General features: G+C 37.3%; 1 protein-coding gene across 1 annotated transcript in view; it reads right to left on the minus strand.

Moving 5' to 3' along the window:
- The window catches only part of LOC139140157 (calpain-7-like), a 28,488-nt gene extending 11,942 nt beyond the window's left edge, over window positions 1–16,546 (minus strand). The window contains exons 1-16 of the mRNA XM_070709214.1: window positions 16,230–16,546; window positions 14,316–14,421; window positions 12,700–12,869; window positions 12,200–12,267; window positions 10,933–11,244; window positions 10,175–10,264; window positions 8,774–8,900; window positions 7,267–7,352; window positions 6,632–6,725; window positions 6,156–6,302; window positions 5,507–5,734; window positions 2,834–2,978; window positions 2,591–2,690; window positions 2,004–2,130; window positions 1,488–1,563; window positions 730–875 (exon numbers count right to left, since the gene is read on the minus strand). Coding sequence (XP_070565315.1) covers window positions 730–875; window positions 1,488–1,563; window positions 2,004–2,130; window positions 2,591–2,690; window positions 2,834–2,978; window positions 5,507–5,734; window positions 6,156–6,302; window positions 6,632–6,725; window positions 7,267–7,352; window positions 8,774–8,900; window positions 10,175–10,264; window positions 10,933–11,244; window positions 12,200–12,267; window positions 12,700–12,869; window positions 14,316–14,421; window positions 16,230–16,379 — 2,172 coding nt within the window. The 5' untranslated portion in view covers window positions 16,380–16,546. The remainder of the gene's footprint in view (window positions 1–729; window positions 876–1,487; window positions 1,564–2,003; window positions 2,131–2,590; window positions 2,691–2,833; window positions 2,979–5,506; window positions 5,735–6,155; window positions 6,303–6,631; window positions 6,726–7,266; window positions 7,353–8,773; window positions 8,901–10,174; window positions 10,265–10,932; window positions 11,245–12,199; window positions 12,268–12,699; window positions 12,870–14,315; window positions 14,422–16,229) is intronic.
- Between the last annotated feature and the right edge of the window lie 1,152 nt (window positions 16,547–17,698).

Raw genomic sequence — 17,698 nt, forward strand, 5'->3', positions numbered from 1 at the left:
GCTAGTTTATAATTTGCATGTCTAATGAGCTTTCATAGCTCGGCATATACGGCATGAAGGACTTGACCACCGGTACTTACACTTGCTATATAAAATGGTGATACAATGACAGAAGTCAAAGAACTTTAATATTTTTATTTCAGCTAATTACATATTTGTATACTTCATAACGTTTTAGAATTAATCGGCGGTGATTTTTGTTCATTATGTTGATCATAATACTTTCAATGAAGTTGCAAACATGTGGCAAAGGTTCAAATTTACACATAACTGCAATATATAATGAAACACGTGAGCATTTTCAGTTCATGTCTGGTGTCTTGTCGTGTCAGCATGCCTTCTTGGAGTTTGACATACAATCCGGCAGCACCTAGTAGTCGATGTAATTAGAGAAAGCCTTCAGCTTGCTCAAGTTTCACACTTTTACACTGATAAATTATATTGTTGAATCTCGTTTGTATAATTCATACTACCATACATGGATGTTCTATGCCATCTGGTAACCATAAAAAGGCATTTACTATGAGCGTAACTTACTTAGTGCAAGTTTCTTATACTACAATGCTGGCTAGATACTTTAACACGCATTCAAACTGTCTAAGCAGACACACATGATTTACAGGTACTTACTGTCCGAGTTTGTAATACTGTGTTACTCTTACACTGAAATTCTCACTTACAGAGTCCCGAACACAGCCACATTGGTGGAAATGTTGATAGGGTACTTACCCTGAGTGTGTAATGTATCGTGTTATTCTTCTCGTACTGTGACACCACTAGGGTGTAGTTTGTCGTTCCTTTCTCCTGGACTAACATTTTGCACAAGTAGTGGGGGCTGTTGATTCGAGTGCCATCGATGTAGGGAGGTGGGTCATCTACAAGAGACAATTATGGATCAGAAAATTTGGCATGGGCAGAAATAGTTTGTCAGGGCATGGGAAAAATTTGTTGTTTTGGTGGATGGCAGAATTGCCGGAAACAACAGGTGCAACACCATCTTACAACTTATGTATGATGCACAGCTTACATTGGTAAGTATATCTGCACATTGCACTAAGCTGAAAGGACTTCATGGGGACACTTACACACAATTCCATTCCGTCCTTGAGTAAATAATGTAAATAATGTGATTACAGTGTATTTTGGACCCTCTTGGCTTTCAATTTTTAACTTTCTTGGTGATTACAGAATACATCATGTGATTCTTAAAAGGTAAAATCTCTAGAACAGAAAACTTAATCATATTCTCCTGAAAATTCTTCAAGACGCTGAGGAGACGTCAAATGTCACTGACCAGAATCATGAAACACACAACTATCTCACAGTGGGTCTGCCTTTTGAAAGGTGGACACGTTTCAGAAAGCTTTTAAAGAGAGTCTACCCATGGATAAATACTTTTCCATTGCGGAACACGTTCAAAGGGATTTGTGAGGGCAGAAGATAGAAACAAAAGATCATGTCTGGGAGTAAAATCTGACTCTACTTACTTGGATAGAAGATTTTCTTTCCACCTGTCTTGTACACTAGTAGTGTGATGTACTCTTTGTTGTCAGCAAAGTCATCCTTGGTGAAACAGACATGAAGAATTGAAATCAATACACAACAAACAATCACAACATGCTGTTTTTATCACTCTTTTTTGTCCACATACCAAACACTGTTGTCAATAGTGAAGGACACTGGGACAAATCTATACAAACTTGGAATTCATTGTTGACCTAGGGGGCATGTTGTTATTTATTCACAATGGAAGGCATCCTAACTCAGAGAGGATTGTGTTCTGAGTTTTTCAGACGCACATACCTACTTGTCAGTACAGTGGGAGACAAATGCCATCTACTCCATGTCTTTGTAGGCACTCAGAATGACTCAGGGATGGCAAAAAATAATGTTTTGATACTAAACAAATTTGTGAAATATGTTTGAGGTACCTATTTACACTTTGGCATTACAATTACATCATAAATCAGCCATATTCTTTGAGATGTTAGTAGCTTTGTTACCTTGTCTGTGATATGCCTGGTTAGCAATGCCCAAACTGCTCCGGGCCCCTTCACTTCAAGTCTGTACTGTGGATTGTCTCCAATGTTGAAGTTGTCCTTCTTTGGTCCTTCCTTGGCACGCCATGTACTGAAATATTGCCATCAAATGAAGTTATATAGATGCAATGTATGTGTGGAAGAAAATTCAGAGTGTTTTCCAAATCAAACAAATACTTTCAAGATACAGAAAAAATCTTGCAATAAAGAACATTATTACTGTTACATCGCATGAAAAAATGCAAGATTTCACACTGTCAGAATGCCGACATCATGGCTGTTTAGTCAGCCACATTGGATTGCATCAACAAACACCACTACCAACAAACACCACTGTACTGTGGCAACTGAAAATGCATACTAACAATGTAGACTCTGATATAAATTTGTTTGTACAATATGGACAAACCACCACGAACACGGTGTCAAAGAGATGGTCACAGATTCACAGTACTTCGTCAACCCTCTATTTGGAAATATCTCTACATGAAACACAGCGGGCAATATTTTCAAACATCTACAGGAATTTTGTACAGTCTTGTCATACTTACTAATGGGTCACATAAGTATATTTGAACAACGTAGGATCCCAGTTCAGGTATATCACATCAAAGAACTTCAAAAGAGACTCATAGTCAATCCAAAACACTCCTGCAAATCAAATATTTTGTAAAATTAAAAACAGTAAGTATTCCAAAAATTCTTTACTTCAATGGGTAATTACCCCTATTTACAGACAAAAGTAATTAATTAAAACATTTATGAAAGTCTTGATAGTAATTATAAGCTCTTACCATTGTCATATTGTGCTGCAGATTCAGGGTCAAAGTTCAATTCCTTCCTCATCTGGGGTGTCCAATTGACTGTATCAAGCTCGGAGAAGTTGCCTTTCCATCGCAGATGGTTCCATGGATTTTTCAACTGGAAAAGTTTCCGTTGCTGTGCAACGGGCAAAGAGAAACGAAAGACTTCTTTCATGAATTACAACCAAGAAGATACTCTATCGTAAAAGAAATATGGCATGAATTTGTGCAATTATTCTGTCGTTCATTCTAGTTAACAGATTGATCTTTATAGCACCCATGATATATGTACATATCAACATTCCAATGTACTTGTGCTGTTAAAATTGGTGACACCACCAAGACACGTTGAGGGCGCCCTATCTTTCCTATTTTGTGTTGAGCTGAGGTCGTCGGCCTCGAAAAATGGACTCTAGCTCAACCAATAAGGGTCAATAATGGATTCTGCTGTAAGACACAGCACCAGAAAGGTTAGAATTACCATTCAAACAGAAGAGAGAAAGAAAATGCGCTATTAAATGTTCAAAACCAGGGAATGGTGCAATAGCAGACTTGAAGAAGACCAGGTTACAGTACCTAAGGGGTAAAATGATTTAAAATATTCAAATAGAAAAAAATCTTCTAGACTGTCTTTGGATTAGAAACTACTTCGTTCATGAGATACATATACGTATTATATGCACAGAGTACAAGCTTTACATTTTATATGAGCACACAATACTTATTTGCACTCTACTAAGGAAAGTGATCTCTGATACAAGAACATTTTACACATTACACACATTGGTATAGCGCTGACACAAAGAAATGTCCATAAGTTTGTAAGTAAGATACATGTAAAAACAGCCCATTTCGTAATTAATACATGAAGCAGCACACCATTCCAGCTTTTGGCCATACAAGTTTTGGCGTGGGCACTATACGGTCAAGGCCCCGAGAACCGTATAGTGCCCACGTCTATGAATATTCAGCGTGAACGAGGGCGATAAAACTACAAAGACTGCTTCGGATAAGGCTGGCAGGAACGCAAACAAATTATCTCCACTGAGTCCCAAATTCTACACTTGGCTCTTCTAAGTATTTCTCTGCATTCCCACCTGGCCAGTCCACAACGACTGGATTTTCGGTAGTTGAGAACGGCGACACCAAACGATGTGAGTTGAAACGGATACTAGCAAACTATTAAAAGTGCATTTTATGTTGTAAAATACCAAAGTCACCATTTTTGGTCGAAAATGAAAAGAAATGCGCTGCGACACACGATAATTTCGAGTATTTAAGCCCCACAGTCCCTCAAACCACGGCCATACATGAACGCGCTCGCTTATGTCCGTAAGCTCCGAGTGCTACGCTTGCGATCGTGTCGATCGGTACGACGGTATGACATGTATCAATGGTCCAGTTCAAGTGACTTGAATGACTACAAAACTGATGTTTTCTCCATTGTTATGGACAAGGGTCCGGCATTCACAGACACAGAACATTTCGGCTAATGGGACATAACAATAAAACAAAAACTGACCAACTTCGCCTGTTTGTAAGCGCTAGCGTTCACGGGGACAAGGATTCGCTCAGCCCGTACCCGGGCCCGTACCTCGATCCCTGCTTTGTACCATGGATGTAAAAAATAGAAGGTTCTATTTTTTACATCCATGTTTGTACTTAGCTGGCAGTTAACTGTTTTTATCTTTTATCTAATGTAAGCCTAGTATATCCATGTGAGATATGTATGTGGTCCAATTTTGATATACTGTAGTCTAATTTTGATATGCTGACTTATTCACAGACAAACTAAAAAAAAATGCACATATGCCGGCTAGCCCGTGTAACGCCGCGCCGGGAACACATGGAGGCTGTACGCAACTTACGGCTAACATTGCCGGCCAACTTCAAGAATCATGGCTCAATTTTTTCCTTTCTCCTCCCATGAACCCGAGACAATTTTACTGACAGTATTACGCTATTAATAACTTGTTATTAATAGCGTAATAATTGGTCTTGTTATGAGGAACTGTGTATACACTAAAGTTTTCGATTTCATAAACCAGAATTCAGATCTCTCTGTTCAAGTGACGAAGTTTCTCTTAAAACTCAACCAACAAGACTCAAATTATGATGATCGTTCTTTCTCATATGTCGCCGTAGCAGCAGCCATAGCTAGCTCTCGTACGTTGCGACGGAAAAACTTTTTTCCGTTGCACGACTCGGAGTTTCCCTTTGCAATCCATATTCGAGAGCTACGACTACACAGATGAATGCTGCTGCTTCCTTATGGAATAGACTTTCTAGTCATATTCGTTCAGCATCAAAGACCTGCTTGTTTGAGAAAGCATAGTCATGCAACACTGTGTAAAGCGCCAGTGAAAATTTTCTTTATGCTTTGTCTAGAAAACTTAGAAAATAGCGTTTAGGACCCGATGAACAAAATGTTACACTTGGTGGGGGTGTTCGTGATAAGTGGAACGGCGTTTCTGTCCTATCACTGGCCATGCTTGGTTTAGGCGTCAAATTTAAAATTCACTATTATCAGTCAGTACATATTGACACACACACCCACTAACTCATTAAGCTGGCAAACGCTCTCGCAGAAATTTGTATGGCAAAAAGCTGTCATGACACACACACACACACAAACACACGCACACAGTATACAACAAATCTTACTTGGCATTCTCTGATATCTAACATGGCGTAGGCGTGAGTCGGCACCAATCCAGCACGATCCGCCTCCAGGTCCGAAATCAGCCCAGTTGCCATGGTAACCAATACGGCACCTTGATGGAACTTCTTGAATATCTTGCTGAAGACGTAGTCCCTGTTGAATTCCGAGGAGTCCAGTTTGATGGCAATTCTCTCGGGGATCCAACCAGTCAGGGCGTGTAAATCGATGTTCTTTAAACAAGCAAACATGCAATTTGCTATAATTTTGAAGACTTACCTTGTGAAATGAGGAATTACGTTGACTTTCAACCAAAAAAGTGAAAATTCAAATTTGTTCAAAAATGTACTTTTCAATAGATACATTGTGCAGCTTGTGTAATGCAAAGATTTGAGGTGTGTCTGGAAACTTCAATTTCAAATCTCTCCAAGAAAGTCAGAATTCTTATTATACAATGTGAAGTGTATTACATTCAATTGTATCACAGAAAGTGAACCACTTCACTATTTCTTGATTTATTTTCTGCCAAAAGCATATTTTATTTGTTTGTAAAAGATTGTTGAATTATTGATCTGCAATCTATAAATAAATATCAGTGATTTGTCAAACTTTCGCGGTCGCAATCTGTGACTCATCTGGATGTTGGCAACTCACCGAATTGGAACCTGGGAAGTCGTATCCACCCATCACTTTCATGTACGCCTTTTCCAGCAGGGATACCCATAGTTCATTGCGGTTGTTGGAAAATGAACATAGAAGTTGTCCGGATGTGTCGACTGGCAAATAGTCATCTATAATCACCTATGGATGACATACATACATCATGTTTCATTTATCCATTCTGCTAAACTATGACAAAAATTCCACCCTTTCTAAGGACACAAACATCAGAGTGATTTTATTCAACAACTAAATTTCACAATTGTGATTATTATCTGCATCTATCCACTTAAAACTGTGGCTACAGAACCATCATCTGAAATTATTTCATCTGACCAAAACTACAAATGTGGTGTGATATAGTTTACTGTATTTTTTAAAATCTTGAATCTTCACACAAACTCATCACTTCAGAGCTACAACTTTTTTGAGGGGCCTTTAAAACCCTCCACTTGCATGAAAAGACTCACTTTTCTTTTGATTCCGTTGAGGTTCAAGATCACCATGTATTTTCCCACTGGGTTGCAGACTGGTTGCCCTTTCTTGTTTTGCGGATAAATAATCCTGACAGAGAGGTGGAAGATCGAATAACGTGACTGAGAATACTTCAAATTAAATATTGCAATCGATCTCGTCAGAAAAAATTATGGAACAGCTTACATGTATGTACCTTGAGAGACATGATTCAATGCTCACAGTTGATGGAGTGCTAATTTTTTTCAAATAACCAAGCAAAGATTGCTCATTAGATAATGCGAGTGAAATATCCTGCTATATTTGTTTGATACCAGAAAGGCAGATGACATACAAGTACATATAGGTGAATATGTACATAGCTTGAAGACATGAGTGAGTGAAACAACGTATTCCAGTGCCAGTTATGAACAATTTCTTTAGTGACTGAGCAATGACTAAGCTTTCTTTCAAGTTGGCCTTGAATTTTAGCAATGACTTCTAATTTTGCCATTTGAAAATACCGGTATGATTTAATACCTAATCATGGTGCATATTTAGTGACAAGTATCTCAAAGGATAAGAAAAATGTAACAACTATGGCAAACTTGTAATTTTAATTTGAACAGATTGTTAGTTTGTCTGTACCTACCTTGTAATGATTTGTTTTCTAAATCTCCTCTCATACGCCGCACTGATAGCCAATGATGCTACAAATGAGCAATCAGACACCACCGTCTAGAATGAGAACAATTTGTAAACCATAACACTTGACATGACAAAATTCACTACGACAAGTTCCATCATCTTGCAATCTAACTTTAAAATTGAAAGGCATATTTTCGTCAAGATAGACAATGGAACAATTCCACTCATACTAAAACTTAACATCACTCTAAATGATCCTCCATTACCAATTTTGGAAAGAACTGGGCCTTTCCCCTAAAGTTTAATTTTATTGAAGGTCTTTTTTTGTACACATGGAATTTAATTTCTTACCATGTAACAGAGACAATAGTAAGTGAAGTTTTGATATTTCACACTAGACATCCACATTGAGACTTTTGATGGCTATCAGATGGGATGACTTGTCAAATTTACACAAAATGTGTTCAAGATAGTTTGATCTTAAAGTTCATCAGTAAGTGGGCATGCTTTCAAGTAAATCTATTCTCAGACAGATAATTGTGAACTGAATTCCCTGAAAGAAAATGGATAAAAAAACTTTGACTTTTAGCAAGAATTCTAAGAGTTTGGTCTTACTTTTACCAAGTTGAATTTAGTACATTTACATGTTAAAGGGCCATTATTTGTAACTTGTAACTATTTTTTACCTCGGAAAATTCCATGTTGGAGGCTCATATTTGTTGCAAAATGTTGTTTTACGAAGAAACAAACATGATTAGTGATGTTATAGCCACATAAAACTGCTAATTTTTGTTCAAACGTGTTGCCCTTCCGAGCTCGTTTGTTGACGTCTGGCATGCTCAGCGTGCTGGGGAGAACGCAGATATGGTGACGCCGCGATCACGCCAGATGTACAAGTTCATGTTTATTGCGGGATCAAAACAACATTGCGTCGTGGATTGCCAGACATCTGGCTACGCAACGTGCTCGGACAATGGACTACGACGTAAATGCCGGGCATAAGTAATGAATATTTATTTTGAAATTGCTGTAAATGACTCGCGCAGGTGCAGAAGAATGCCTACGTTGGAATCCGCGTGTCAACAGAGTTTGTATTTCTGTCTGGACAAAAATTGAAATTTTCGTTGTAAAATCATATGTTATTTAGTTGTAGGGCACGTAATGTTTCCGAATAATATGCGATTCTCTGTTATTTGACAGGCTATCCAACATGAGCCAGTGATCATTTCAATCAAAACTAACGGAAAAATCGCAAGAAGATACAGCTAATGGAACTTTAATAAACAGGCTTTTAAAAAATATGGCAAATTCAAGTTGTAAAAAATCTAACGAAATGTAACTGGACTTTGGTATTTAAAAAATAATATTCAAACTACTGATCAGATGACTATCAAATTACAGTTTGGTTCTTTATTTCTTTCAAAAATAGAATCAGAGCATTCTGCAGTAAAGCAAGGTTTGTTCAAAGGCATCTGTTTACATGTTTAAACTGGAGGAAAGAATCAACTAACCTGTTTGATGCTCATACTGGATATAGCTAGGATCATTTGGGGGTCACTACAGATCTCATCTGGTCTCACCCATTTGGCAAATTTCTCTCGTTGCTTTGGCGACAGCTGCAATTTCCCATGCGAGTCACTTCAGATAAAAGAAAAACTGCTTATAATAATACCAGACACATGAGTGCTGAACTCTGATTTACATGTGTGCTTGATAGTATTGTGATAGCAACAAAGTGTTACCAGGATAACCACATCCAACAATTGAAATAAAAATTTACAGTACATGCTTGTACACCTGGACACAAAGTTCATCATTAACAGTGGACATTACTTGAAAATAAGAATATACGGAAACAAAATTGGTCTTAGGGGAAAAGAAAATTTATCTCCCTAATTACATTGTTTTCTAAAGACAAAAGATATTATTGATAGATTTAGTAATTTTACACAAAAGAAACCTCGTTCAATACAACAAGCAGAATAACACTTTCCTTCTTTATTAAGGCACAATGCCCCTCAAAAGTGAAAGACTTAAACTTTTGCTCAAACTTTTCTCAAGGACTCATTTTTCAATCATTCTCAAAATCAAGATAAAAAATTGGGGGCTTCATGCAAATTTTGGTACTGAACCAAATTCCCTATTAATTACCAATATTTGAAATTCAAAATGGCAGCCATCTCTGTGTTAACTGATTGAGGAAAAATTCACTTTTGGATTTTCAAAAAAATTAAGACGGAGAAAACTTCATCTACTCCAAGAGCTTAAAAGTTAGTTCATACAAGGGGTAGACCAGAAAAGTATTGCAAAAATGTGAGAGTCTAAATATCTATCCCTGGGGTGCATGCTGCCTTAGATTACTAGATTGTAGTGATAATGGAATGGGATAAAAGCTAGAGATCAACATCCTGTATGACTGATTTGAATAGGCCATATGTTTTTTCTGTTAGTATACCAGTATTTCTATTCATAATTCAGCAAATAAAATACCAGTGAGATTGTTGTCTGTCACGCTGTAAACGAACATCACAAACCATACATTCTGTTTATGATGTCGTACCAAAGGATATAATATTACTTTTCCTGTTTTTGCTATATATATAGTAAAATTATTAGTAAAAGGTGGAATGAAACTCAGCGGTAACTATTTCAGATCAAGGACTTTAGCAGTCATTCCAAAAAGACCATCATCCTATTTTTAAAGGAAGTAATATACACATGAGATTGGCATGACCTTTTGAATTTAGAATTATTATTGATCATAAGGATAATTTAGTTTCATAATTCAACAATTTTAGAACTACTCTAATCATAGAATTTTTCAGTTTCACAATCATCTAAAAACATCTATTCTTTCGCCTATTCTTACAAAACAATCGACAATACAACCTAGACAAAGTCTGTTGACCTACCTGAATGGAAGCTTGTACGCAAACTTTTCCTTCAAATCGGCCTGTGATATGAACGGTACATACTCCCTGCCATTGATCAGTGATGTGCTCCTTGTGAGGGAAAATATGAAAGAGCGTCAGATGAACTATATATAATTAAACCACTAGTAATGATCACAGTCATATTACTGTCATTGCAAAGGACAGCAATCAGTAAAGTGAAGTTGTATGATGCAGAATTGTACATCAGCGATTAGTTGAATTTCTTTCATATACAAACATCCCATGTACAATCTAAAACGGTTAACCCATAGACATTTCCCCATTGAACACTCACCCTAATATATAAATTATATCCCTAACCTGAGCACAACTGGTTGGTAGGAACCCTTTCTTATCAATGTGCAAATTCAAACATACAGACACTGATTTCGAGAGATGAATCAATGTCATGACCATGTAAATATTAAGTAAATATAAAGGAATTTTGATCAATTTTATTGACTATAACCAAATACAGACTTTCACTTGTAGGTCAACAAAAAAGGTATGCTGTTAAAACTGTCCAGCACAAACATTCTCACTGACATTCTATAAGAAAATATGGCCTACATGTTTCCGTTCCCATATATGGAGATGTATGCAAATATGCAGTGACTGAGTAACCATAGATACTAGTCTACCGGTGTGTCTTTTCAAATATCAATGCTCTCAGTATTAAATACCTATCAATGCCACTCAGATAATCACACACACAGCAAAGAGATGCAAATACTTACTTTAATACTGCTATCTCTTCAGCTGTGTATTTTCCACCTCCTCCCCCACCCCCACCTCCACCTCCTCCTCCCCCACCCCCACTCCTTGCTGCATTGCCGGGGAGTGTCGGTGATACAGCACCGGCAGAGACATGGTCCCCTTTCCTGACTGGCTTGGGACTGGGCCTTGGACTTGGTCTCCGTTTGCCATTGATGTCATTACCATTTCCACCGTGGCTATCGTCATCGTCGTCATCAAGGGGTGGCAAACTTGATGGTGGAGTTGGAAGTTCTGGCATTTTTCCTTTAGCAGGATTTTTCAGTGTCTCAGCTCTGAAATAATTGTAACCATTAAAATTTTGCTTCATTATATGATTTTTTTCTTTAATCTTTACTTTAATTGTGTTCCTTATCAGAGGAGTCGAATCAGATATTTAAATTACCTTCGCTCGGAAATCAAATTAGAGTAATATATCCCTCAGAAGATGAAGATTGACAAATTCATCATACTTAAATTGCGCTGATACAACACTCCCTCATTACTTGTAACAATAGTTCTGATTATAAACACACAATAGTCAACCCTATCACCAACCTACTTTGCTTGGTGAAATGTGAATGAAATAGACACGGCATCTGCCATCTTTGTCTATCAAACAAAAGCTACATAGCTGTCAATTCTCAAATATTCAAATACTGAGAAATGACTTCAGAGCACTATTTCAGTGATTATAAGCATGAACATAATACTATAATGAGCCTTCAGACGCACCTTCCACCATATCATGCTAAGTCAAATTCAGGTCAATTTGCCATTTCTTTTTCAGGTGCAAATGTATGGAGTAATATTCCAGTTCATATTAATTAGACAAATTGTCTAACTGTACAAATTTAGGCAATATTTCAAACGCCATCTTTTGTATGGAATTTGATTGGTTCTGTGACAGCTATGTAGCTTTTGTTTGATAGACACCTTGCATGTTTTCCATAAGCTTTTGTTTTGGTTTGTTGTTTGTTTGTAAATTATTTTTTATTTCTTAAATGTATTCATTCTGTGAGCCCTCGTTATGTATTTTTCACCACAATTTTCACATGTCGGGGTTCAGGCTTGACTAGCTACCTGCTATATCCTGTTTCCCCTTTGCCCAGATCATTTTTGACTTATTCAAACTTGTTGCTGTCTTTGATATTGTATGTAACTTTTCTGGGTAATAAATATTATTATTATATTATTATTATTTTACATGAACATCTACTTGATATACAGAGTTCACATCATATTCCTCACCTGTCAAGGGCCTGAGTGGCTAGCTTCTTTAATTTATTCTGTAATGCTGGATCCCTCGTCGACTTCCTCTGAAGAGAAAGGAATATGAAACAAGACAAAGTAGATCACTATGTCAGGCATCTCAGCACATATAGATGTCCTCAATGAAGCTGCTGTATTGTTGATGTACACTTGCAGAAATTCCTGACAATTACTAGTATGTGTGATAAAATTATTGTAATATTTGTCGCCTTGTAATGAAAATACATAAAAGTTTTGCATGTCGCCTCTATTTACATGCTAAGAAAACCAGAGGAGCAAATTTATTTTTTCTCAGAGGGTTTAATGTATTTTGAACCAATTCAGTGAAACAAACTTAAGGTTAAAATGGATTACAATGGATGTTTAAACTTCATTGGAAAATAACTGTTCTCTGAAAGCATTTCAAAACACATCATGGGCTCCATATTCTGTATCATGAGACTCGATTCCAACTTGAATGACCCGCACATCTGACTTACAGTTTCCAGACATATTTCAGCTGCTTGTAAATAAAGTTCTGTAGCTTCTTCGCTGTTGTTCTGCTCATCTTCGTTGAAGGCTTGTTCAATTAAAAACTTGGCCCGCTCAGTGGCTATTTGTTCCTTGGACTTGGCTGGACTTGCTGTGACCTGTGTCTGCTGTATTGACCCTGGGGGAGACAAACATTGCACTCTATTGATAACGGAAGTCTTCAGATCACTTGCATGTGTGACTGGGTGAGACACTGTTCTTTTTCACCAAGAACTCTAGGTATTAGTACGGTAAACCGACTTAGGCATAAAAAATAACCTATCATGGGATTCAACCACAAACAGCTAGCTGCAGTAAACAAGGTGGAAAACGGCAAAATTTGTCCAGTTTCAGTAGGCAGCAGCACATGTGATGCACACAATGCTACATCTACATGTATGAATAGTCACAAACCTATTGTTCAATCGTAATTACCCCTTTGAGCACCAAAGTCAATATTTGCTGCCAAGTTTGCAAAATAAAATATACTTAACCCTTTTAGTGCCAAAGTCAATTTTTGTTGCCTTTATAGAATATAAAATACCCAGCAACTTTTTTCAGATCTTGACAAATTTTTTCAGATTTTCCCTAAAACTTTGGTCAAAAATTGTAGCCTATGAAAGGTTATGGCCATTTGGTCCAAAATTATAAAAAAAATTACATAGAAATTTATAACAATTGGTAAAATGTTACACTGAAATTTTGGTGGGAAAAATTACAGCACTCAAAGGGTTAAGTTAATCTTTTCAGAGTTTTGCCAAAATTTTGAAAAAGAATTGAAGCAATGAAATGTGATGTCCATTTGGTCCATAATTATTTACAAATTACGAAAAAAATCATAAAAATTCGTAAAATGCTGCACTAAACTTTGGGCGGGAAAAATGCAGCACTCAAAGGGTTAATGCTACAGTACTGGATTTGATGATTTAAAAATTGAAACTCCCATTAAAAATACAAATAGTTCGATAATCACGTTGGTATTACATTTGACAAAGGTATACCATCATCTACTGTTTCACCTCATATTGTCTGTGATTTCTTGAACTACTTACATTTTTAATGGGAGTTTTAATTTTCAAATCATCAAATCCCGTACTGTCGCATTAATTATGATCATAGGTTTGTGACTATTCATAGTTGTAGCATTGTGTGCATCACATTTGACTAAGGTATGTCATCGTCGGAGTACAGTTTCATTTCATATTATCTCATTTCATTCATATAAAGCATGTTCGCAAAAAATTTGAACTGAAATATGGGGGAAATTGAGTTAGCTTTGGAGAAAAATATATATATTTTTTCTTCTGTATCGTATTGTCCAGTTTCATTTATCTTTTTTAGACCTTTTTGTAATTATTAATAACAAACCACTGTTTGAAAGATATTTACACTACGAACTGGATTATCTATATACTTTTTGATCAAATGTCTGTAACCCAATGGTCAGTTGAACTGTTAAGCAGGAAAATTATCCATTGAGTATTCAATGTTTGCGATACCTTTCTCATATTAAATAATAGGGTGGAAACTTGATATATGTTAAATAGTTTATACGCAGCCAATAAAAACCATGATTCATACTCACTTAGTCTTTCCAGCTCAGCAACTCTGTTGTAATATTGCTTGTATTTGTCTATCAAACTCTGATCAGGGTTGACAAGAGAAACATTGTAGAGAGCTTGTATGGCTTCCTATTATAAAAAAAACAGAAGAAAGCCAATTGTACTTCAAATATTAATGCTAGAATAACATACAAATAACACAGGATGTCTGAAAATTGTATGTCTACAATAAGTAAAGGTATGCTTTCGATTATTTATGGTTGATGGAGGTATAGTTATGGTGACAGCACACAGTGTGCTCCGTCCATGTTGGAACCAAACCCCTCTCAACTCCCTGTGGTCAACTCTTAGGACAAACAGATTTCATTAGGTCAGCATGGACAAAACAAGACCGAACGTCCCGTCCACCGCTGAATTGTTAGTGTCAGCATACGCTTGCATGTCAGCATACGCTTGCACAGTACGTGTTCCATACTCTTAGGTGAGTCATGAATGTGACATGGACACAAACTGACACCTTAATGACAAAGGCAGTGAACAGATTTCAACAATGAGAGGATGTTTGGGAGCTGGATGGCTTGCTTCAGTACCATTGCCCACAACTTTCTCCTGTGGTATTTGCTTGGTGGCCGGGATAAGGTACAAGATGGCCACCTTTCCCCCAAAATATCAAGGAAAAGTTGCGGGTTATGAAATTGCAGCAATTGAATTACGCATTGCCAATACAAGACCCAAGTCAATCTTGGACCCTGTGATTTGACCATATATATTTTTTTGGTTAATATTTTTGCGGTCGATAGATAAAACATTTATGTACATGCATCATAAACATTCTCTATTCAAGATATTCTCACAAAATTATGTTTTATTTACATGTATTACAATACAGCAGATAACACAAACATTACGATGAGTACCAGTACTGGGCAGTTGCTGTGTCTGCCTACTGTGGGTACCCAATAGTATGACCCAGGCCATATACGTGTAACTGTAAAGTTTCTGTTTGTCATTTGAGGTCAGTGTTGGCTGTACCATGGAGGTACCAAAAGAGTTGTTAATACCTCCATGGATGTGCCTATATTCATTATGTTTTGGGCATCAGAATTAAAAATGTTATTGCAAACACATCACCTCTCAAGGAACAAAACACAAAAAAATACATAAAATTTTGCTGGCCTGCCGCAGCAGACTTTTATTACAAGTGGCTGGCACAGATCCCATTCAAAATATGTGTGCACATCATATATTGTATGTGAAATAAATTAGAAAACAAACTGCATGATTTCGATGAGTGAAATTGGTTAAAGTAGATCACACTGTCTGTGATTACTACAGGATCCACGGTCCTGGATCCAATCGATCAGGGAGTCGATCCTACGTTCTAGAGAAATCTCTAGAGCCTATGGTTCAACGGGCTAAATAGTATAATAGTAGAACGAATAACAACAGTGAACTCGCACCTTTACCAACCCACCTGATTCCAACTCGCCCGTTGTTTGAGATGTACATGTAGTAATACTGTAATATATCTGGTGTTATAAATTCCACGTGCCTTGTGTTGTTACCTTTTAGTTACGGAGTGTCTATTGACAGGCGCCTGTCTAAAATCTATTGACACGTGTATTTTTGGCCGATTGTCGTATGGCTTGCGTCGTGAAAATCGCGTCTGAAAGTGCTTTATTTGGAGTCGATGATTTGTCAGGACGAGGTATTCATAAAAATTACGGTCGAGTTGGTTCCGGGCGGGTTGGAGAAGGTGTGATTAACTGGTACCCGAGTAGAACATGACGTTTATAACGCTGACTCTGTATGGACGTCAAGTTTTGACTTACACCGTACGGTAAGCACCCAGAGTCTTGGGACTGTGCTCTACGTTTGCAAAAAGACTGTTCTTCGGTGGAATAATTCTATTTCCAAACAAACAGGCCTTTACTTACCATGTAGTAGAATATAGCAGTTTTGTAATCTTTGATTTGGTCAAAGTGCGTGGCTTTGGTTGCGAACTGTACTGCATCTCCGATGAGCGCATCGGGATCGATGGCTGTTCTGTCGCCGCCATACCGATCGGTGTAGTCTTCCCAAAACATCTTGCCGGAATTGTTTAACAACGGACAATACTTGTGCTGTTTCTAAGAATTCACTTCATAAAACATGTAATTTTTCAGGAACAAAACCAGAATGATACAACTCGGTCAAGGTGCTACTCGGGGAGCGATATGCGTGAAACTTCATAAACCCGGAAGCATTCGGGGAATCCCTTGGTTGGTTTGTTTTCATTTCTCCAATTCTGAAGTGAGGGCGCTGTTTTCCTCAGGTCAAATACAAAAGATACAAGAGCTCGAGAGGGCAGACCGTCCATTTGGAGGGTCTACGGAGAGGGCTCATATGCTCATAGACATTTATTGCAATAAAATACCAACGTATCTCTGATCATTTACATACATTTACCAATCAACTTTCTCTGAAATTGTGAGACTTTGCTGATCCACTCATCTATAATATTTGTCATCCCCGTACTCAAGCAAGAAATTAAGATAGATGCACGTCAGGGACAAGTATTTTTCTAAACATATAGGCCATGCTGGTCCTCTTCTCGTGTAGACTCATTTTAAAGTCTGTTGAATGAACTTTTTTTCTATGAAAATCGGAAATTTCATTCTTTATAACTTTCAATTCAAAAAGTTAACTTTTCCCATGAAGTTAACACACAGCTGCACCATCCCGGTTATTTGGAATTTCGGAAACCTATGGGTAAGTAGACTTTAATAGCAAGAGAAACGCGGATATCGACCAAGGGCACCGCAAAAGAGCACCGAGTTAAACCTAACTCCCTAAACAAAAAGGGATAAGCACCGGATGTGCTGCATTCGTTCGAATAAAGGAAAGGTCTTATCGGGTCTACAGAAGGGCTAACGTTCCTCATATTACCAAGCAAATGGAAGTAAAATCTCATTTGTGTCGATGTATGGGAGATTAAATTTCTGTCATTGTATTCCATTGTCATTTTTTTTGTAATTTAATGCCTAGTTCTTATAATGTACAGTGTATGTTGTAAGTAGAAGTATGTGGACAGAGAAAATGGCGAAAAATAACGTAGCTTTCATTGAATTATATTACGCGCTGGAACTCCTATCTATCCTTCCAAGTTTCAAGTTTAACTTGACGTCCACGGTCACTACCAGTCTCTTCGCCAACAGCAAGGCGCGTCGCATTAAGAATTGTTTCTACCTAGGTGTGGTGAAATTAAGCTCTAACTCACAATAATGGAGCATACTGTATTTAATGATAAAATTTCTCCTTCACAAGAAACATTGGTTTACTGAGACAGATGTCTAATTTCTTTTACCCTAGGTTCAATTTTTTCAATTTCCTTCAGGAAAAGGCATATAAGTATTATCGACTGAGT

This window comes from Ptychodera flava, chromosome 9 (genome assembly GCF_041260155.1).
Source record: "Ptychodera flava strain L36383 chromosome 9, AS_Pfla_20210202, whole genome shotgun sequence".
Taxonomy (NCBI): Eukaryota; Metazoa; Hemichordata; class Enteropneusta; family Ptychoderidae; genus Ptychodera; species Ptychodera flava.